This window comes from Microtus ochrogaster, chromosome 8, assembly GCF_000317375.1.
Source record: "Microtus ochrogaster isolate Prairie Vole_2 chromosome 8, MicOch1.0, whole genome shotgun sequence".
NCBI lineage: Eukaryota > Metazoa > Chordata > Mammalia > Rodentia > Cricetidae > Microtus > Microtus ochrogaster.
The window spans coordinates 83,701,401-83,725,155 of NC_022015.1; the positions used below are offsets into that span (position 1 = coordinate 83,701,401).

Genomic DNA, 23,755 nt, shown 5'->3' on the forward strand with positions numbered 1-23,755 from the left:
TGGTGGTGGTGGTGGTGGTGGTTGTGGTGATGGTGGTGGTGGTGGTGATGGTGGTGGTTGTGGTGGTGGTGATGATGGTGGTTGTAATAATGGTGGTAGTGGTGGCAGAGCCAAGTAGAAGTGTTCATGTTTTGGGACACACGAACACATTATTATTGCCTCTTGTGGGGCTGGATTCATTACCATAAGAACAGCTGTTCCTAACAGAAAGCAAGGCCATCGTGTGCTCTCTCTTGTACACACATCTGTTCCCCTTCACACTTTTTCACCCTGTGCAACACGAGGCCCTTACTAGGTGCAGCTGCACATCCTTGGACTTTCCAGCCTCCAGAACTACATGGCAAAGCAAAGCTCTTGCTCCACAAAGAGGCATCGCTAGCATTCTGTTATAACAGCAGAACGATGGTCTAAGACACTCTCCCCTCTGAGCTAAGTTCTCTGGGGGGGGGGGGACTTGCTAGCATTGCTTTCTTTTTTTAGACCCAGAGTCCCAGCAAACATCTGTGGCATAAACAGATGTGTTCAAGAGCCTATGAGCCTTGATCAGTAGATGCTGTCATCCTCAGGGCATACACCTCACATACTTTTAAAGAACACCAAGCTTTGGCAAAATAAAAAAAGTGAGCAAGTCCCTCATAGGAGCCCAGGAAGAAAAGCATTGCAGGCGCAGGTGTCAAAAGAAAGCTTTGCCCAGGAGTGCACCTGTCATTTTGGAGTCAGGGCCGGGGTAGGGGGAGTTTACCTCGCTGTTTATCTTGGCCACCTGCAGAGAATGCAGAAGTTTAGAGTCGGTTGTTCCCAGGGCTCTGCCTTTGGCTTTTTCATACTCTTCTTTGTATTTAATCTTGAGAGGAAGCAGAAAGTCTCGTGTGAACAAGAGAGTAACTGCCATAGAAGGGGACTCTGACTGTAACAAGTTGGAAGAGAACAATTCTGGGGGGGAAAGCCCCTCATCTTTCTCACACCCAGAAGAAGATTAAAGTACTGTGGTGTTTACAGTGTTAACAGCCATTATTTTTCCAGCAGGCGCTGGCATTGCGCTCAACCATTCCTTATACATCTCTGAGTTAACGAGAAGAACCTACGTTGCTAGCAAGCTCCCCCGAGGCTTTGGCAGCCAGCAGAGACATGGAGTCCAGCTTCATTTCAAATCCTCTCCCCTTTGTCTTCTGCCAGCCTTCTTTGTACTTCACCTACAAATAAAAACAGGGGTGAGTGGGATCCACTGCCCCTCCCTCTCGTCTGCCAGAGGTTGAGAGGTTTTCTTCTTTAAAGCAAACTTGGTTTCCTCCATTGTTGGCAGGCAGGGGAGTCTTGGCTGGTATTGTGAAGACTGTCACAGTAATGGCTAACACAGCTTACTGATCCTCAGTGCCACTCATCCCAGAGGCAGGACAAAGAAAAGCCCCCATTGCCTGGACCTGTGACTTGGGACAATTATGTCTCTGAGCTGGGGTTAACCAATTTCAAAATGCATATAGCGTTTTCAAGGCTGCTGGGTGTGGAGCATGAATACAAATTCTAAACTGGTGAATGTTCCCAAGATGCAAGGAACGGGTGCTGCCTGGTAGCAGCTTGTGTGTGGCCCCGTCCTGCACGCTTGGTAAGTGCTAACTACAAATCTGCACACAGGCTGAGGGGAAGGAAACTGAAGGTATTTGCTAGCGTCACACAGATAACAAGAGACCAAGGTGACTCCTAAATCCTTCCGTCTCACATTGAAACCCGTGCCACTAAACAGTGCCACAGCCTCTGCCTCAACATAAAAACAGTCTTGCAGAAAGCATCAGGTCCTGTCTTGAATTCTTCTGCCCTGTAAATTCCATCTAGACCAGTGGTTTAGGTACAGCCACCCCGGGAACTTCTTGTATTTTTGTTGATCAGATCAAAATCGTTCTTGACACTTAAAATTCCCCCACACATAGTAGGCACAGGAGGATGACGGTGACGGTGATGAGGGTGTGTGTTCACAGGCCACACGTGTGTGCACACAAGAACTGCATTGCTATGAACAGTTCATCCCCAGGGACTGACAACATACTAAATTATGCTGTGATGAACACCCTAGAAAAGCTCCTTCTTTGGGAGGAGAGCCCCTTAGTTTGGGATTGTTTGTTTGTTTGTTTGTTTGTTTTGGTTTTTCACATTCACAAGCTCTTCCCACCCTGCTCTCACCTCGCTGAATAGTTTGGCATTGCTCTTGGCCTTCAGCAGCTGAGGAACATCCTGGGGCAAAGTGTAGTTGAGCTTGTTTCTCTCGTAGTCAGCCCGGTAATTAGCCTGTTGGATTTACAATACATCTGCAAGGTTTGTGCACAGCGGGAGGAAAGCCTTGGGGAGTTCATTCGGTTCCCACCTCCCTCTGATTCCCATCCCTGAGAGGGAGCACCGGAGAAGGGCCCTTTACAAGAAAACCTATAATTTGGGGGAATGGTTTATTTAACAGATTGAAGATGTCAAATAAAAAATGAAACAGCTCACAGGCACATGCGAGTTTGGAGTTTGCAAGGCATTTTTAATGGGCTGCTGTGTGGGGCGTTTGCTGTACACAGGCTAGATACTCACCTGTAGTCAAAACACAACATTGTCGGTAGTAATAATTGATAATGTGTGGTTATCAAATGCACATTTCAAAAAAGTACATTTTAAATCATATGTGCACAAAATAGCTAAACAAACAGGTGAATTCTTTCTCTCTTCCTCCTCCTCCTCCTCCTCCTCCTCCTCTTCCTTCTTTTTTGTTTTTTGTTTTTTTCAAGACTGGGTTTCTCCGTATAGCCCTAGCTCTGTAGACCAGGCTGACCTCAAGCACACAGAGATCTGCCTGCCTCTTCCTCCTGAATGGAGCACTGGGATTAAAAGTGTGCACCACCACTGCCCAGCAGACAGGTGATTTCTGATGGAAGACTTCAATGCCATCTGTGAGGAGCCTTGCTCAAAAGTTAACCCTGGACCTGGGACACTGGTGACAGTTGGATTTATTGTTACATTTTTTCTCTCTTTTTTTGGTGTGCTATATTAAAATTGCAAAATCATGTTTCATTCTTTTTACGTTGTAGACATTCATACTAAAATACCTAGAGATGAAGCAAGATAGTATCTGGATTTTCTTCAGAATACTAGAGATGGGGAAGTGGGAGGCGCACAGATGAAGCGGAATGTGGGATGAGTTAAGAGTTGTTGAAGCTGGTACTTGGGACTTCAATACACTCTGCTTTCGCATATACCGACCTTCCCTATAATAAGATGTTTGAGAGGAGGAGCATCTTTTCATGGCTGTTATTAGCTATGCCAGCATTAACAAAAGCAAAATCCTTGGGGCTAGCTATTCAGAAGCTTCACAGCCATTGCATAAGTCCCAGCTGAGCAGGAATGTGATACTTACGTGACTCAGTTGCTGGGCATTGATTTTGGCTTGGACAATCTGAGGTGTGTCTGTCACCGAGCTGTACTTCAGTTTGTCGATGCTCTGCCTGTAGTTGACCTAGGCAAAAACAGGTATAGGGAATGTCACTTGCCGTTATCTCTCATGCCTGGCTCCCTTCCCTAGCCGTGTAGTGATCCTCAGGGTGGGTCAGGGCAGTCGCCCTACCCGCTGCCCTCTCTGCTTGGGCCTCCTCTCATGGCCTCGGGGACCAGCATGGGGTGCACAGTGGCTCCGTTTTCCAGTGATTACCAAGAAACAATAAGTCCACTTTCTTATGTAAATAAACTACTGCAGTATTCTGAGCCAATGGGCTCAGTCACTCAGCTTAGATGTTGCACAATGCATACATGTTTTAAAGCATGTACACAGCAAATGGACACACATGCCATTGACAGCTTTAAAAATAAACGTATAAAATCCAGGCTTAAGCAAATCTTAATGGGGTTGCTTCTTGAATAATTTCCCAGTCTCTAAAATTCCACGGCATTTTGTCACTTCTAAAGACAGAGCTCCAAGACACGGGGCTTTCTAAATTTGGTTTTCGATATTTCTTTTTACAAGGTGTTTGATTGATCATTTTTGTTACCTGACCATTTTATACTTGTGTACAATGTGTTCAAGTCACCCTCTTTCCCACACCCCCATCTTCACCAACTCCTCCCCCATTCTCACCAACTCCTCCCCCATCCTCACCAGCCCCTCCCCTCATCTTCACCAACTCCTCCCCCATCCTCACCAGCCCCTCCCCTCATCCTCACCAACTCCTCCCCCATCCTCACCAGCCCCTCCCCTCATCCTCACCAACTCCCATCTTCACCAACTCCTCCCCCATCCTCACCAGCCCCTCCCCTCATCCTCACCAACCTCTCCCCCTATCCTCACTAACCCCTCCCCCCATTCTCACCAATCCCTTTTCCAAATTCATGCTTTGGGGTTTTATTTTATGGCTCATTTAGTTTAACCATGGTCATCTAGAACCACCAGGCTGGAAGCATCAGTTGGCTCCTAGTGGGTGCACAATTGAAGGCAATGACCCCTGTCGTCTCCCTGAATCTATTAGTAGCAAATAGTTCAACAGAAACAGATAGGCTACTCCTTAACTCCTCTTCCTCCATGCCTGACTTTTGCTAGATCTATTCTTGTACAGCCTTCTGATTGGTTTGGAAAGAATCCATGCCTGGTAGTATAAGCAGAGCCCAAAAACTCATGATGATGTCTTGAGATCATAGGCCCTGGGTGGAGGCTGAATACAGTAGTTACCTAAACTGAAATAATGCCAAGCTGATTCCTAAGTATATGTGCTTCTAGCCATAGATGATGCTATTCTCGGCCTTGATCAGAGAAGCATCTCTTTCTAGTAAAGGGCAGCAAATGCAGAATCTTGGGGATGCAGAAGATGCTGAGAACGAGTGATGGATGCGTGTACACAAGACACTCATACCATCTCCTCCCAGGGCACACTACAGAAAATGGAGCTGAATGAACGTAAATGCCAGAAGACAGAGAAAAAGGCTGTGTTGTCCTCTGGAAAAGGCACACCCATCGCAATCCCAGTCTCCCAGCACTTCCCACTCCAGGTCCACTGTGATGCTGACAGCTGGCAAGTTAAGTCCATAGTTTTATAAAAAAAAAAAATATGTCATGCATGAAGTAAACTTGAGAGCCACCTTGGGTGTGCTGGCTTCCAGCTTCTTTGTTCCCAGTCACCCCTCTACTGACGTCATCCTTGTCCCTGACAGTATCAGTTAGCAATGGGCAACACAGGGTGTTCCCATGCAGCTCTCATGGCTCCAAGTGCTCCACACACCATCCTGCAATCCGACCTTCCAAGGTGGTAACGGAAGTGATTGCTAAGCTAGTAAAAGGTAAAAGCTATGATAGGCATCCCAGACCAACTGGCAAATGGGTCCTCAGTCTGGGCCCTTGGGTCTTTGCTCTGTAAGCTCTGGAAGGCTTGGGATGACTACAGATGGATGGGGGTTCCCCAGTGAGAACCCTTGTATATTTCGACCAGGAAATATGTTCCACGTGCAAATAAAGGACAGATAAATCTGTCTCTACAGCAGCACACGTGGACACTGCAGAGCTTCCGGCACAGCCAACTGCTCTGTTGGGTCTGGAGACCGTCACTTTTGTGCTTCTCATTAACAATTCAAGGAGAAGGATCTTTGTGTATCCGGAGTATATAGAGAAAAGTGGGGAATATAAAGTCATTTCAATGTCAAGTAGTAATGTGATTACAGTGCTATGACTTCCTCATTCAGAGGGAAAATTATCAGCTCATAATAGAGTCCCATTAGGATTCAGAACTATGCATGATAAACCGCCACAAAACTGTATTTTTAAAATAGCACATTCCTTCCTGATAATTCTGCGCTAAATATGCCACTGAACACAATTACTTTCCTCTGCAGGACATAATTAACAGTCTCCGTGATTAATCACAGCTTCCCAGTTTCATTAATGTTTGGCCACTGCTTCAATCTACGTTCTGAAAGGCTCCATGCTAAGCATTGAGTCCCATTTTAATTCTATTAGTGCTTATAAAAATCCGTCTGAAGGCATGCCCTCTAATTAAGGACCTACACTATATTCAATTTCATGGCTATTTTACCACCTTTAAGACTACCAGATGGCAAGACCACAAATTCTCTTTAAAAAACAAACAAAAAAAAAGGACTTCTCAAACTTCCTGAATGTTAATAATCTACACTAGAAATAGTTTGCTCAAACATATACCAGAGCCAAGAGAGTAAGAGGAAGGCGGTTGAGATATATCTGTACATCAGCCACAACTCGGGCCTCGCCGATCGCAGTGACACGAGACATGGCAGCCCTTCTTATGTGATGTTTTGACTTTACTCCACATAGGCACAAGCAAGCAATAACCCTGGGCAGGGCATGTATGTTTCCAGCTTCGATGCTATCTCTAAACCCCATCTCCACTGCAGTCTAGTTTTCTGAGCTAGCTACATTTCGGGCGTGTAATTCGATGGCGAGCCCTACAGTCGCAACTGTAGTAGTGGATTGTGTCACAGTGGAAATACAGAGCTGTAGAAATCCATGCCATTTTGTCTGTGCTATTAATCAGGCGTGATCTCAAAAACTTGATTGCAAGCACACACTCATGATTTTACTTTCAATTGCTAAGCAGTCTATAGAATATTTGGAATCAAAAGTAAGATGTTTTGGTTTCGTTGGGATATGACAAGGCAACCTAACAAAACTTCCTGGGAAAAAGAGGCACAAAGTGTTGGTTCCCTATGTCCTTCTGGTTCTCATTGCCTGCTGCATTCGCCTTTGCGAAGCTCATTTAATAAGATGTCATTTACCAGCTCTTATCTCTTGATGGTCCAGACACTGTTTCAGATCTAGCTGACTCAATCCCATCACATCTTACCCTCAGCAAAAGAGAGGGAGACACAAGGTGCTATCTACCAGTGGGAAAATTCCAGCCAGTCCCTGGAGCTGTGCTGAGCCCATAGGGACAGTAGGAAGGCACCTGGGCACTCAGAGAACACTCACAAAATTACTTATTAGATTAAATTGAAGATATCTTTGCTGGCAAACTATTAGGTCAACTCTTTTTTAAGAGAGCAAAATACTCTGTTTCTTTATGTTTTTTTCTATATTTTTCTAAAATTTCAATACTGAACACAATAAAATATTAATTTTAATTAATAGCATTATTTTGTTTGGGATGCCAAACCATAAGTAGGCTCACTGCTGTACTAAATGATCTATCTACCATCCATCCATCCATCCATCCATCCATCCATCCATCCATCCATCCATCGTCCTCTTTGTCTATGCTTGCTAATACACCCCTGAGAACAGGTAGAGCCAGCACCACCACTCACCCTTGACTTACATCTACTTAATCTTCAGCAGACTATGTTCTAATTTTTAAAGGTCATCATTGCTATGGAATAATTATTATATGTTCAGCAGATGTAGCTCTTCAGATTCTACAAGGATAAATTGAACTTTAGGAGACTTTTAAGACAAGAGCAGACTCATTTGTATTTTATACAGAAAGCGAGTTTTTAGTTATGCATGCATGGACTTCCCAGAGGAGGGGTGGGCCCCTTTCCTAGTCCCTCCAAACCTCCTATAGATTGGTGGGATCTTTTCCCTTCCTATCTTGCTGCCCAAGCCTTGCTCCACCGCAAGCCATAGAATACAAGGGTAGCGGAGGACTCACTTCCTTCAGGGGAACCAGTTTCATCGTTGTCTGGTAGGACGGCGTGAGGGTGGCTGGGTAGTTATAATCCACGATGTCATGCTTATAATCAGCCTTGTAGGCAACCTGAAACCCAAAGAGAAGAGATATCAGCTTCGACTTTCCCCTGACCTTTTCTGAATATCATAAATATTTCTTTAAATAGTTAGGAACAAAATTAATCCACTTTCATCACCTCGGAAAAAAACTGCATTATGTTCACACATTTGCCTTTAACTACTTGAAATCATTCTTAAGTAATCCAAAATTAGTCAGCTTCCACGTGTGGTGCATTTATTTTATCTTTCTTTTTAATTATGAGATCCCTCGTTTTTGTTTAAAGTGAACGCTTGCATGCAGGTCTACAACAAAAGTGCTTCTTGACAAATTAAGAAAATGAATGGAAAGTTTAAAATTTCAGAATATTTCAGTTATAACAGTCAACATAGGCACGCTGAGGCAGAAGAAACCCAACGTTTAGATGGTTTGAATGTGGAGTCAGTCTTCTTCACATACTTATTTCCCTCACGGTTTAGAATCTGGTGTTTGCACTCTGCGAACTAAGCCGAGAAAGCTGAAGAGAGCAGGAGCTGCCATGCTATCCCCTAGAGTCTGGTTAGCCCCCTCACTCCAACTATTGTTCAGCCACGGCGTGTCTTCAGTGACTGAAAAACCAAAGTTACCAGCTAACTAAGCAAAACTCAGAGTCAAAGCTGTGAGATCTCGCAGTGTTTCAAGGAGGAATCACATTTTACAGTGTCCTTCAGAAGCTGAGCATTTTGTTACCCTGGATCAATTATAATGGATCCTTCAAGGCAAGAAACACTAACTCGCACTTGGCTGAGCTCTGAAAGCTTTAAAAGATTTTTATACATTTTTTTTCTTTACTGTATTGGTTAACATTTAAAGGTCTGGGCAGGTCTTTTTCACAAACCAAAACCTACAAATGTTTAAAGGGGAGGTTAAAAAAAAACAATTGGCTAAAGTCTTCCCACTAGCGGATTCCTATCACCCCTTCAGCACAACTCACATTGCTGGCCAGGCTGCCAACTTTGAGAGCGTGGAGCATACGCCTGTCCATACCGACTCCCTCATAGTGGCCTCTCAGGTGCGTCTGGTACTTTTCCTTATATTTATTCTAAACGAAAACATTAAAGTTTTGATGAAGATTTCCCAACTAGATGAAGGTAAACTATTTATCTTAATGGTCTAAGACTAAAAATAAACACAATTCCACTACTGAAAAAATAAACTCTTTAAAAACAACTTAGATTTCAAAAGAACACAAGAACTTGACGAAAGGCAGTCAGACAAGCACACGGAAACTGCTCTCATGGGGAGCACCAAGCAGACTGGTTCTGTTTGTTTATTTTTACACGTTTAATTTTAAATTTACCAGACTTTTCCAGTATGAAAATGTACCATGAGAGTGCGGAGCTGGCAGGGGACAACCAATGGCTGAGCCCTAACAGTGTTGTGGGGCCACACGCCAAGTCAGGGCATGGTCCTACGTCATTGTCTACATGCAGTCAGCCCTCTGTATCCACGGCTTCTGCATCTGTAGCTTCAACCAACCACAGACTGAGACCTCTGAGAAGAAGGCTGTGTCTGTATTAAAAATGAGCAAGCTTTGCTCTTACTGCTTTGCTCTTACAATTCTAGCATAGCTGTTTATGTAGCATCTTTGATGCCTTGAGTCATACTGACATTTCATTTGTATTTTGATAAATAAAGCTTGCCTGATGACCAGAAAAGTAAAACTGACACACTGGCCAGCCTTACAGACCAGGCAGTGGTGACACACACCTTTAATCCCAGTAGCCACACTAGCTTGGCATAGAAACCAGGTAGTAGTGGTACATGGTACACACCCTCAATCCCAGAACTAAAGAGAATTACAAAATAGGATGAGACAGCTCTCAGTCTCTCTCAGTCTCACTCTGAGATTCCTGCAGGCAGATTTACCATTTTCAGCTGAGGTAGAGGTAAGAGCCAGTGGCTGACTGCTTTGCTTTTCTGGTCTTCAGGTTGAACATCAATTTCTATCTCTGAGTTTTTATTAATCATGCTTCACTGAGTCTCGTGAGTAATCTTGAGTTGTGTGTGCAAAGGCTGTGTCTCATTACTACAATGTTTTTACATAAGGGACTTGAGGGTATGAGGATTTACCAAGGGGGTGCTGAACCAATCCCCTGTGGATATTGAGGAATGATTATGCACAAAAAATAGAACCCAATCTTTGCCAAATTTTATGATGTAAAAGTTCATCACTATGGCAACCATGCAGAATAATGACACTTGTCCTAAATGCTGTCTATTGAATAAAAGGAAAACCAAAATGGAATAAATATGTCCTCAAAACTTCTCTGAGGACATCCACATTCGTAAGTGGCACTCCAGCGTTCGGTGTCTCTCCAACTGACAATGAAGGTCACATGAGATAAATCAACTTCAAAGCACACAGTCACAGTGAAGGGGGCACTGCATGCTCCATCGGGCTCCCATGCTACCATTCAGCACCAGGAACAGCCACTGTGCCACACAGATGTGATGTACACAGTCCTGCCTTGAGGACTCAGTCACATACGGGCAAGCAGGGAATGCTGGGGTTGTGACATCATTTGGTGATAAGCAGACTAACCCCAGAAGACACACCTAACCAACACTCAAGGTACCATGCACCCGGAAAGCCATGCTTCTCCAAGACACATGGATATAGTCACCAAGACCGTCTCTCAGCAGACACAGAAGCTCAACTCACAAAACATGCCCAGACAGATGGCTCGGGAATAACTCACATCACTGGTGAATTTTGAGATCTTGCTCACATTCCTGAACTGGGGAGTCTCACAGTAGTTGATACTGTGACCTCTACTACCTTCCAGGTCCTTCTTATACTCCACCTTGGAAAACCGAACACCGGGTGCTTAGTAGAACCGAACCGGACGTCATTCTTGAAAATAGCCCCAAGACTTGACTAGGATATTATGTTAGAAAACTTTCAACTCAAGATTTAAAGTAGGGCAGAGGATACTAAAAATGTGTGTGTGTGTGTGTGTGTGTTACTCTATAAAATAAATAGCAAAGCAAGTTATCTCATTCTCTCATTCTGAAAATTACAAATATGTAGCCCTTCTCAATAGCAAGTACTGTGACTCTTTGCACAGATCAAGAACTGTAAATCGGGTTGGGTTGTAACCCAGTGATGGTGAGTGTCCCAGGGCTTGGGTTGTAACTCAGGTGTCAGTGAGTTTCCCCAGTATGGGGCTCTGGGGTTGTTCTGCAGCATCAAATAACAATCATAATGATGGTGGCCAAAATGGTTTTATAAATGACGTGGGTGCTCTTGAGGTAAAATGCCTTGCGTGTTTATGTGATAGCCATCCCCTGTTTCTTCTGAGAGCCCAATGCAGAGATAAGTCCATCTGAGAAACTCCTCCCACTCTAGACCCACATGAAGGTCTTTGTGAACACATCAGGAAAATTTACAATGGAGGAACCCATTCCAAGGCAGGCCATCTTTAATTTAAAATGGGCTGGCATAGAAGCCCCCCTGTGCTTCGTGCAGGATGTGAGGCCATTGTTAGCCAACAGACAGTCCGAGGTAATTGTGGGATGTGTGGTTATTGTTATCAGTTCCAGGTAATTACAGAAAGCAGTTAAGGTGAGCACCACCAAGAGAGCCAGAGCTGATAATAACAGGGACAAACAAAACAGAAAGTGCCAGTTGGATCACTCACCAAAGGAAATACCTCTTAAATGATGACAGGGCCTGATAAAAACCATATGGCTGAGCTACGGGTGTGCAAGGCGCATTCCAATGCAGACAAATGATGTATAGTTGAAAATGTATGCATTTGAATCCTACCGCTAGAGATAGTTCCTTAAAGTGCGGCGGGGGTGGTGGTGGTAGAGAAATGGCTCAGCGTGAAGAGGCCACTGCTCTTGCAGAGGACCTGGGTTCAGTTCCCAGCACCCACATGGAGGATCTCCAGTTCCAGGGATTCAGTGCTCTATGACCTCCAGGTATACACATGGTGCATAAACATACACTCAGGTACAGGCACAGCCACACAGAACAAAACGTTTAAACTGTGTGTGTGCACATACACACACTCATAAGTCCACATGTGGAGGCCAGAGGTCCGTGTTGAGCATCTTACCTTGATTTTTTGTGAGGCATGGTCTCATGCTGCTTCAGCCACACTGGCCAGAGAGCAGGTTCCCAGGACTTAGCTGCCTCCGCTTCCGGGGCCCCACCCCACACATTCCCACCCACAGCGCTGCAGTTATAAGTTTGTACCAGCATTAAATGGGTTCTAGGGAGCCAAACCTGTGTCCTTTTGTTTGTGTGGCAAGCATTTTACCCACTGAGCTCTATAAATACATGTCTTGATAGTTATATGTTCAATTATGTATAGTCACATGGAAAAAGGAGTGGCTCCTTCCTGTGTGAATCTACCCCTCCTGGGTGCCTGAGCTGTTCCTTTCCTCCACCTGGGCTATGAAAAAGAGATGGTCCAATGACTGCACAGGTCTTCAAGTACTGAGCAGCAGCTGACAGGAGCCACCATGAAGGGACAATAGAGCTCCAGGGAACTAGAGGACAAATGTTCTTGCCAACTAAGGCTTAAACATGGGGTGGGTCAAGCAATGGGCACCCCTGAGCAGCCAGGCCAGCCTGGAATGAAAGGGAACTCATGTGGTAGACACGGCTTCTCTGAACTCTGACTCCAGTGATAAAAGAAACACGGCATTTGCAACAGTCTTCCTAGACTTTGACTTCACACGATTGAAACAACTCATAGTTTTAAAAGTTGGAGCATAGGAGCTAGACAGATGGCTCAGAGGCAGGAAAAAGAGACGGTCCAATGATGAGAGTTGCTGCTCTTGCAGAGGACCTGAGTTTGCTTCCCAAGTGGGTGGCTCATAACTGCCTGTGGCTCCAGCTCCAGAAAGACCTGGTACCCTCGTCTGGCCTCTCAGGGCACCTGCGTTCACATACATGTGCTCACACGCATGCACACACACACACACACACACACACAATTAAAACTTAAAACAAATCTCTAAAAGTTGCAACATGTAGTATTCGCTCTGACCTCTACAGATCTGTTGATTGGCACTTCTGAATATTTAGTAAGAAAGTTTTGAGCCAATGGAGAAAGATTTAAGTTCTTTGGTTCTGTGTATGCCTGATTTGGAAACAGGTAACACGCAGGCAGTATGCGTGGTTTCATTTTGTTTGTTTTGAGGCAGGGTCTCACATAGTGCAGGCTGGCCTCTGACTCACTGTGTCTAAACTCCTGACCCTCCTGCCCCACTTACCCAGTAAGTGCCAGGGCTATAGGTAAGTGCCAGCAGCAGCAGTGGTGGCGGTGTTTTTCAATAGGGCCACTGCATCCACTGGAGAAAGGGGGAGCGTACAGGAGAATGGCTCTCCCCAACACTCACCTCACTCACAAGCTTGTTCACACTCTGAGCGCGCTTAAGAACCAAGTTGTCCTGGGCCGGGAGCGAGTGGAAATGCGCGGCACCTTTCATCTTCCGGAAGTCCTGCCTGTATTTTATCTGGAAGGAGCATACAGAGAGTCTGGGGTTGTAGCTGCCACATGAGAAATCTGAAATAATCCCGATGGAATGCTAACACGGACGGACACGCTAGAATTCTCTAAAGGAAGGAAGATTCCTCTGGACTCTTTAAAATACTTTATTAAATTTAGAAACCACTCGATTCTTTTCAGTGTCAAAACTCTTCCTGGCCCCTCTAACTCTGTCTGGAGAAAGGGAAAGAGGTACCTCAGATGACCACCATAAGGAGAAATTCTAACCCTTTCCTGCCCTCAATTTCAACACCATTTCTGCTTTGTCTGCAAAGAAAGGAGTAAAGTCTTGCATTTCCCTTCCTGAGGCAAAGGTGGTGCTGTCCTGGGTTACTGGGTACTCACTGAATGGTGGCAGAATGAAGAAGGGTAAAGAGGAGAGATGAACTAGGTTCCAGTCAGAGACCATGTCCGAGTGGCCAGGTTAAGAACTGCAGAGGGTGCCACACTTTACCAAGTTTAATTATAGCCCTTCTCTCAAGGACTGCCAGCTGCTAACATTCTCCAAATAAAAACCACTTATCACTCACTGGGTCACACTCAATTTGATAATCACATGACTTCTTTTGTTGTGGGGTATTTGTAAACTGTGTGAAGATGTGTTTGTTGTGATTGGTGTAATAAGAAGCCGAACAGCCAATAGCTAGGCAGGAGGCATAGGCAGGACTTCCCGGCAGAGACAGGAAGAGGGTAGAGATAATCAAGACCTACACAGGAGCAGACAGGAGACACAGAGAGGAAACAGGAGGTACAAGATGGAGCAGAGGTAAAGAGCCACGAGGCAAAAAAGATTACTATAAATGGTTAATGTAAGTTATAAGCCTTATTTAGGAACAAGCCTAAGCTAAAGGCCGAGCTTTCATAACTAATAATAAGTCTCCATGTCACTATTTGGGAGCTGGCTGGTGGGACAGAGAAAGACTTGTTACATCCTTTCAGTGAGCTTTTCCCCTAAAAAGCTCAATTTCACAACGGGGCTTTGGTTTCACAATGGGTTTTGATCTGCTTGGACCAACGTTGGTACCTTATCAAATGACACATGAGCAGGGCGGTTTGTCTAGTTTCATTTCCACGTGGACAGATAAATGGGCTCAAAGTCTATGAGCAGCTCAAGAAGACACCATGAATCTGGACCTGGGCGACACTAGCATATTCTGCTTTCTCTTGACTCTAAGAGATGTCTGTGCGTGGCTCCCGGTAAGAGCAGCCCCCAGCATTGCCATGTCTCCACTTCCATGACTCTGCCAGTACTTACATCACTAACAAGTTCATTGGCCTTCTTGGCATTCTGATAAGCTGGGGTGATCATGGCTGGGAAGCTGCCCTTTCCCCGAGGTTCATCACACTCTTCTGAGTAATCCTGATGAGTCAATCAAAAGCTTTGGTCAGTAATGTGTCCCTCTTGACATGCGTGGTCCTCATCAGTGATCGCTCAAGAGACTGATCTCAGGAAAGCTCATCCACAGGGGACGTTTCAGGGACTGCCAAAGACGTACCATGTGGTGCTAAGACACTAGGTCCTGGAGCCGGAACCACTATATAATACATACATACATGCATGAATGCATACATACACACATGCATACATACACACATTCATTCATACATACACACATACATCCATTCATACATATATGCATACATTCATTCATGCATGCATACATACATACACACATACATCCATTCATGCATGCATACATTCATTCATACAAACATGCATACATACATAAAAAACTGTCATCCTCATCCTCATCAATCATCACAATATCCAATAAGCCAAGGGGCTCTCCCACCCCATGCTGCCACTGAATATCCATGGTGGTTGTATTCCGTTAGTCTCAAACACTACTTTGTTTCGACCCAACAGCAGATCTCTGCAGAAGGGTGCTTTGACATCTCCGCACTGCTCCCCATCAGCCACGTGTGCTGTGTAACCAGAAATCAGGTAGAATAAAGCCTTTTGTAACCTAGATCATACTGCTTTATCTAGTAAACTAGATGAACTATTTACTTCCTTAGGAAGTAATTTCTGTTACTTAGGGTAATACTCATTATTTTCAATAAGATAAACATTTTGGGGTGTGTATGTTGAACGTGCATGCGTATTACATGTTCAGAGACCAAAGGGGGACTTCTAGTATCCTGCACCCTATTCCCTAGAGATAGGGTCTCTCATTGAAACGGAAGCTAGGCTGGCAGCCAGGAAGCCCCAATGATCCCCGCGTCTCCCCCTTGCACAGCACTGGAGTTATCGTTGAACATGGCAAAGCCCAGGTTTTTTCTTTCTCTCTTTTCTATAAATGTGGGTGGTAGAGATGTGAGCTGAAGTTCTCCCTCTAACACAGTGAGCACCCTCACCCACTAAGCCAGCTTCTCGGCCCCTCAATACATACAATTTGATCCCTTGCAATGCTCATGCAGGGCTAACCCAATCATTTGATTCCTAGTAATCGTCCTTCAGTGAACAGATGAAAACATCTTATTACTGGCCAAGTCACCACACTGGTGTAGGCTCTGCTTTTCAAGGTGCTGGGATTTGTGATCTGTATATTGATCACATGTCCCGATCATATGTCCATGGCTGTCACCGCTGTAGGGGACAAACCGATCTGGAGAGGACCAAGGCCTCTCCCAGAAGTACCTGGCCATACTGGTCTGCACATCCCTTGGTCACGCCACCCTCAGCTCCGACAGAACTAGCCTTTCCCTTCATTTCTCTTTGATATTGTTGATGGTACCGCACCTGTTTGGAGGGTAAGAAAAAAAAATCAATGAGTACCGTTATGAGAGTCACAGAGTGAATATACATGCTCGTGGGACCCTCTGTCTGTGTGGGTCTAAGGTGTGCAGCTCAGGCTAAAGCGGTAGGTCACTTTCACAGGGGAAATGACTGACAATGGTGAGGGAAAGGTACTTCTTGGTCCTGGCAAAGATGTAAAAGCAGACAGGAAGTTGGACTTCCTGATCCAGGCTAAGTTCTGGCTTCCTCCTTAACATGACAACAGGGCCACAGGTACTTACATCGCTTGCCAGCTCACTGGCTCTCTTGGCTATCTGGTAAGCAGGTGTGATCATGGCGGGAAAACTGCCTTTCCCTCTCGGAGCTCCGCAGTCTTCTGTGTATCTCACCTGGGCAGTTCAAAAGAAACCAGTGAAGGCCCCGCCGCAGTCCCAATAGACATCTGAGGGGGTCCATGCAGAGTGTCATGAGCCCCGGCCTGTGGGCCAGGGCTGGGGCTGTGGAGCAAAGCAGGAAGGCTGTCTCTGAGGAGCTGATGTCAAGTCTGGGACACAAAGTGGGCATCCCAGTCACAGATCTCAGCCATGAAGCTGGATTTGTGCTCCGATCTTCCATTCAGAACCACACTCAGTTCTTGGACCTAGCACATGGTGGAGCATATGGGCTATGAGAAGGGACAATAGTGGGAAAGGCACATGCTCAGAAGTCAGCCTCTCAGGCCTGCAGTGGCTGGAGAGGTTTCTCTCTTGTGCATCTGATATGCCTGGCTGGGTGCAAATATAACCTAGTGTATTCTGTTCAAAGAGTTTCTTCAAGGTCGGCGAGGGCTGACTTATGACAGTGACCTCAGGAAGCTCTTTCTGGTGCCCAGCAGGGATCAGGCTTCCTCCTCCATTCTTCCCTCCCTCTCCTCCAGATAACAAAAAAACGAGCGATCTTAAGTAAGGACCATCATGCCTTAGACCAAGTCATTTTTCATATGTGTGTGGTACACATGTATGTGTATATGTGTGTCCACATGAAGATGGGTACACATGTCTGCAGGCTCCTTTGCATATGTGTGCTTACATAGAGAGACCTGAAGTTGATGTTTAGTGTCTTCCTTGATTGCTCCCCACCTTCTGTATTGAGGCAGGGTCCCTCACTCAAAGCGAAGCTCTCTGATTCTAGCTACTCTAGCTCCCAGGCTGTCTCCACCTGCCGAGCACTGGGATTGCAGCCACGCAATGCACTTGTCTGGATCTTTTAAGGGCTGTGGAGATCTGAACTCTGAACCTAAGGCTTGCGTGGCAAATGTTTTGTTCACTGATCCATTTCCCCCAGCCCTCCTACACCGTTTCTTACGTCACTTTGAAGCTGTCCCCCAGCTCTGGCCCGTAGCAGCTCAGGAGTGTCTGCCACTGGAGTGAACGTGGAGACACGCTCATCGTGGCCTCTCTTGTATTGCACCTGGCAAGGAGAAGCCGAGTCAAAGCCGTGTCACACATCTACCTCAAGCTTCGGGGAGGACCCTGCCTTACAGCTCTCCAGAAGCTAAACCTTCAGGCATGCACAAAACAAAACGAGTCTGTGCTCACAAACATTCTCTTTGCTGATGTGCCAATATAGAGTACCAGGCACTTCTAAGTGTCCCTAACTAGCAACTCCCATGACCATTTCAACAGTCACATCCAGTGGGACTATTCCTTACCATGAACAAGAAGCTGAGGGGCAGAAAAGCTAAGTAATTTGACCAGAGTTACGCAGCTAATGTTTGAAAGAACCAGGATTCGAATCATAAGTTTCTGTCTCTAAAGCCTGAGCTCTTAACCCATAAGCTATGCTACTCTCCAGGTAGATCTGTGTCCACTCTAAGAAAAAACAGCAGCCTGGAGGAACGTTTATTTGAGTCTTTGGCTGAGTTCTGTGGCCTCTGCATTCTTCCCTTTTCCACAGTTTGTAGATGTGGCCCAAACAAGACACATTATAAGGAAAACTTGGTTCTCACAACCCTATAAAACATTCTTTGTATTGTTCTCCTGAATTGCAGGGCTGGCTGCATTCATGTCAAAAGTTAGCATCAGCAAGGATACAAATGAGCCCAGGGACTCTCACCTGGCTGGCCAGCTGGTTGGCTGTCTTGGCCCTTTGGTAGGCAGGTGTGATCATGGCTGGGAAGCTCCCCTTGCCTTGTTGCTGTTCACAATCTTCTGTATAGCCCTGCTGAAGGACCACAGAGGCATGAGGACCCGCCTGGTAGTGGATGAGAGCTCATGAAATACAATGACATCAGAGACACTGGACTCATCCCCTTCATGGGAAACACATCAATCTATCTCCTTAAATAACACCCTCTAGACGGAGGACCCACAGTCCCCAAGTCAAAGGGGATCACCTCTAGTGTTTATATCATTTTATGGGGAGCCTGGTACAATTTTCTCAGGTGCCCTGGTATCGTAGCATGGCCATTAATTCAAGAGACTCGGCTGGAGCTCATCTCCAGGGAGAGTTCTACAGCACAGGAAGAGAGAAGGCTCATCTTTTTCTGAGCAATCCGAGGGGTAACTTTTCTAATGAGAAATGTGACCTCAGCACTCTATTTATCTTGCTGTCTGTTTTCCAAAGGAAAAAGTTACAAAAACTAATTGTAATTTCCCCAGCAGAGTCTTCAACAGGAAGCTTTGTATGGGCTGTGTAGAGAAGCAGCAAGGGTGCCATCTGCAGTGAAGGGTTTCTCCAACCCTCTCTGCTCCAGCACTGGTGAACTGCTCCCTCATGGTTCTGGAGGTGAGGGGTCTACTGTGGGCATCAGGACCAGCTCCTTCTGGAACACGAGGAGAATCCGTCTCTTCCCCTTCTCTCTTCAGAGGCCCCTGTGGTCCTCACTTTTTGACCTGACATGGCTTTGATCTCTGCTTCTGTCACTACAGTGACTTTCCTCTGGCCCTGTCCTCTCTGTCTACTGGCTGGAGAGAACCTTGTGAGGCAACCCTCAGAATCCAGGTTCTCCTTATCACCATGAGATCCTTAACATAATCACATCTGGACAGTGTCTTGGATGTGTGAGAAAACTGAGTAACCAGATCCACAGACTGGGGCATGGGAATCTTGGGGAGAGGGGCATTATAGCTAGACTTCCCCCTTCCTGGTGTGGGAGGTCCTTCTGTCTATGTGTTGCTTTTATTAGTTGATGAATAAGAAACTGTCTTGGCCTGTGATAGGGCAGAAGAACAGAGCTAGGTGGGGAAAACTAAAGTAAATGCTGGGAGAAAGAAGGGCAGAGACAGAGAGAAGCCATTTCTCTGCCTCCTGGTACACACTGTGAACAAGTCACTGCCATGATGGACTGAGACCCCTGCATCCATGAGCCAAAAACAAACATCCCCCTGTCAGGGTTTTTTTTTTCCATGGTGACAAGACATTAGTCAAGTCAAGACAAGGGCAGGTGTTCTTTCCATCACAATCTTACAAATAAAGGAATATGTAAAGGAATTGTTACCTACTGACTACAAGTGGTTCATAAGCTCTTACCTCACCAAGAGACTGAGCTTCAACCATCCTTACGATCTCAGGGTCTGGCAGATCTCCTGGACACCAAGTGTTCCTGTCTCCATACCCCGGCCAATAGTCTCTCTACAAAGAAAGCAGGTACCTGCATTCAGATACATTCTGTGCCTGCTTGGTTGTCCACCCCACACTGCCCCCAGCCCACTCCACACAACCCCAGCAATCCTTCACTGTGAAGATAATCTGCTCTCTAAAAGCATGTAGCTCCCTAGACACATACAGGGTCTCAGGCAACCAAACTGCTCCTGGGTTTCAGACAAGAAAATGACCTAATATCTTGACTAACAATTCCCTGAGATCCTCTATGTTACAGAAACCTTCCCTATGCAATAAAATACTTCTTTGCTCCTCTGTGTACTAAGACTGGGCAGGGAGAGGTCACCTTAGGCAGATCAGAGTATGTCAGCTTTACCCAGCAAAATTTCGAAAGTTTACTACTTATTTTGTATCTGTCAATGGGAAAACCAAAGGAAAAAGATTTTTCTTTTAAAACATTTGCTGTAAAACTTCAGGAATAAAACAAAAGAAGTAAATCACCACTAGAAAACTTGTGTGTGTTTACACATACTTTAGGGAGAATGAAGCATTTTAAGGTAACCTGTATGCAAGATCAATCGACAACCTTCATGAAAATGAAAAGGCATGTATGCTTGGCCATCACAAGCTCAGCTTTCATTGTCTGTTCTAGGAACACATCCCCCATATCCAAACGAGTAATTATTGCAACTTTATCATGTGTAAGAACAGAGAGCCCAGCCCACCAATAAGGCAACACCCTGCATCTGCTCTCAATGGTGCATCCTTGACACACATCCACACGCTTAAAAGGTGCTGATGTGGACCTAGCTCTCCAGTGTCTGTGGAATGAAAGACAGCAAGAAAGTAATGCACACTGGTTAATGAAAAAATATATTGGCATATAGTTATCAATAAAAATACTAATAGCTGATAATCTTGCACCCGACACTACTCTGACATCTTTGCATTTATCTATTCTTTAATCTTCACAATTGCCATGCGGGTTAACAAGTTTTTACAGGTGATAAAATTGTTTTCTGACTTGATTTGAGGAGGGAACTTATCACACACATGGATCTGGTATTGTGATCTGGTCAAGATACCAAGGCCAGAGAGGCCATTGGCAGTAGGGGCATCTACTACTGTCCTGAATATTGAAGTTTGTATGCTCTCAGCCTTGGTCAGACATGCAGCAGTTAGGGCACAGACTCATAACTGGTCAAAGTTCCCAGAATAAATAATCGTATATTCGTAGCCCTACATGCCTCTATATCACCCCCTCCAAGGCTCAAGGAAAATCACAGGAGAGGGGGAAAGGAAGAGTGTAAGAGCTGAAGGAGAAGGAAATGGGCCACCATAAAAATAAACAAACAAATCTCTTACAGCCTGGTGTGGTGGCACACACCTTTAATCCCAGCATGTGGGAGGCAGAGGCAGGCAGAGCCATTTTTGGAGGCCCTTATAGGACCAGGGAGGAATGGCTGATTCAGAGGAGGGGGACAGAGAGACAGAGAGGAAGGCCTGGGGGTCAGGTGGAGTGTCACAGGACTGGGGCCACTGTTCCTGGTGACAGAACCCCTGAGGTTGGAGGACAGAAGGTGACAAATCTGAGCTGGGCAAACACAGTTGGTGTGCTCTCAGGAAGGATTAGCCTACAGACAGGTGGTCCGACTCGAAGCTAGTGGTCCCTTAGGAGCTACAGCAATAGTGGTCTTCTTCTGCTTGGGCTGCCGCTCCGCTCCCTTCCATACTCACCTCACTCAGCAGTGGTTGCCTGCTAGGTGCGCCTGCTCCATCCTTGGACTTCATGTCCCAGTGGAAAACGGATTCTACCTGCTTACCATCATTTTCTTGGCCATTGACCTGTACACAGTGAAAGCAGTGACAGTAAGATGTCCATCGGAGAAGGGAGAGAAAATAGGCGATGCACAGCTGAATTGGGGCGGTCCTTCCACGTCTCAGCTGGGAGGCATCTTAGCGGTACCACAAAGCTCACTGCGTTATTGGTTCCACTGTGGCTTCATTTGTGCCACCCGCCAGGTGGTGGGTATTGAGCCCCTGCTGTGTGTAAAGTGCTCTTGAGTGGTGCAATCAAAAAGATAGAGGTGGCTCTGGCTCAGCACATCAGCCCTGACCACCTGAATTCAATCCCCAACACTCACATGGTGGGGGAAGGGGGCTGATTCCCACAAGCTGCCTTCTCACCACACGTGTCCGCTCAGGCACAAATGCTCGTTTGCACATACATACGCACACAGAAACAAGTGAATATGTAGCTTGTTAAGCTAAATTCTGATGTGGGATTCTTTATTAACCAATGGTAATAAAACATATTCACAGCATGCAGAGGGGAACCGCACATCAAAATTCTCCACAAACTTACACACGGGAAAGTCTTTCTGTGTGGCTTTTTTTTCCCATTAATCCATCACTCACTGTCCATGGGGCTAGAAAAAGCACTGGCTCTCTGGTGTCATGGAGTCTGTCTACCTTTTGTATTTCCATGTAAGTTTATTCCTTTCCTGCTTTGACTGGAAATACCCTTTTAGTTGATTTCTGTGTGTAGTATTAGGATAGGAGCCAACTTAACCCCTCCACACACATATCTAGTCCTATGACTCTTTAGCCGTTTAGCTGTGAGCAAGTGTGCAAGCCTCGGTCTCTCCAACGTGTGGCCTAAAGAGTGTTCTTTTGACAGTGAACTGCGGTGGTGTTTGGTGTCATTGGCTCAGTGCAGTAAGTGACAAGATGTTGCTTTTATAGGAGATCTTGAGACCTGGTAAACTAAGTCCTTCTGCTGTGTTCCTCCAGATTCCTTACTGTCCTTCATAGTTTCACACGGTTATGATAGGCCATCGGCAGTATCTATAAGTCACACCACGATTCCAACTGTGATGGCAAAGACACAGATGTACAATATCGTGTCCCCATCCAGATCAATTTGGGGAGAACTGGCAGGTCAATACCTCCAGATTTGGGGGAAAGCAAAGGTTTCTTAAAGAGAACTCCATGGAAGGATTCATAATGAGAAAAAAAATCAGCAAGTTCTTAGATCCAAAGCCAAGATATCACAATTTGTTGGATCTGAGATGAAGCCCCAAAACTTCAGTTTTTACAAGCTGAAGTTTAAATCCTTCATTTTACAGACAATGGAGAAACAAGGGAAGAGAGAAAAATTAAACCTAGGGGTTCTGGTTTCCAGGCAAGAACACCTCTGTCTTTGACTTCCCAGGCTGCTACTGCTTACTGTCTGGTGCAGGTCCACGGATGGGCATCCGTGCACAGCCAATCCCTCATTGGACTTGGGGAGACTATCATGAGCAGAACCTCAAGGCAGGGTTCCTGATACATAGCTAAGTCTTTGTCTTGGGGACTCCCTGAGCATGATAGGAGGTTCCCCACCAGCTGCAATAATTCCTCCCTCCCAATTGAGACAGTGACAGATTCCCCAATCTGCAAATGTCCTACGTGGGTAAAAGGACCCTGCTAGAGAATCATGACTTAAGGAAAAAGCAAAGTGTGACCAAAACAAGCAGAGCACTTTCAGAAAGCCGCCTTGCCACCCTTGCCCAGCACTGTCAGCCCTGAGTGACAGTCAAAGCCACTGGACTGAGCAAGGCGAGAAGCCAATGCTGCCATGCCACCAAGGATGCTGAATAGCAAGTTCTGTCTCTGACAGAAGCCATAGACCTTCCATCCACTCTCAGAAAACAGGAACTGCTGGCTTAGTAAACATTTATTTATATGACATTTGTGAAGCAGAAAATCATATATCTATGCCAGCTTGAAGTCTTTACCCGAATTTCCCTATCCCCACTGTTACTAAAGTAGGCCTTTCCTTCCTTTGAAAATTCTAGCACATAAGCACTGAATATATTTCTTTTTGAATTGGCCATGTTTCTCAGAGAGTGGAAGGGTAGTATTGAAAAATTTGTTCATCACAAACCCTAGGGTAGCTCAAAGATTTGGGGCCTAAAAAGGACATGATTATTTATTTCAGTTTTTCCTAATGAAAAAAAATTGGAGAAAGGGGTCTCAATAATAATTTTTTTTTGTTTTTGTTTTTTTGTTTTTCGAGACAGGGTTTCTCTGTGGTTTTGGAGCCTGTCCTGGAACTAGCTCTTATAGACCAGGCTGGCCTCAAACTCACAGAGATAATAATAATTTTTTTTATATGTGCACACATTATACACACCATA

The 23,755-nt window shown here is 45.4% G+C and overlaps 1 protein-coding gene across 3 annotated transcripts in view; it reads right to left on the bottom strand.

Moving 5' to 3' along the window:
- Nrap (nebulin related anchoring protein) overlaps positions 1-23,755 on the bottom strand; it is a 69,527-nt gene that overhangs the window by 42,905 nt on the left and 2,867 nt on the right. For 2 of the 3 annotated variants that reach the window (XM_026781729.1, XM_005352513.2), the window contains exons 4-18: positions 21,312-21,419; positions 19,503-19,604; positions 18,087-18,191; positions 17,337-17,441; positions 16,274-16,381; positions 15,894-15,995; positions 14,508-14,612; positions 13,104-13,220; positions 10,448-10,552; positions 8,680-8,787; positions 7,632-7,736; positions 3,386-3,484; positions 2,176-2,280; positions 1,086-1,193; positions 743-844 (exon numbers count right to left, since the gene is read on the bottom strand). In XM_026781729.1, the coding sequence (XP_026637530.1) occupies positions 743-844; positions 1,086-1,193; positions 2,176-2,280; positions 3,386-3,484; positions 7,632-7,736; positions 8,680-8,787; positions 10,448-10,552; positions 13,104-13,220; positions 14,508-14,612; positions 15,894-15,995; positions 16,274-16,381; positions 17,337-17,441; positions 18,087-18,191; positions 19,503-19,604; positions 21,312-21,419 (1,584 nt within the window). The remainder of the gene's footprint in view (positions 1-742; positions 845-1,085; positions 1,194-2,175; positions 2,281-3,385; positions 3,485-7,631; positions 7,737-8,679; positions 8,788-10,447; positions 10,553-13,103; positions 13,221-14,507; positions 14,613-15,893; positions 15,996-16,273; positions 16,382-17,336; positions 17,442-18,086; positions 18,192-19,502; positions 19,605-21,311; positions 21,420-23,755) is intronic. The other variant, XM_005352514.2, reaches the window with a different exon arrangement.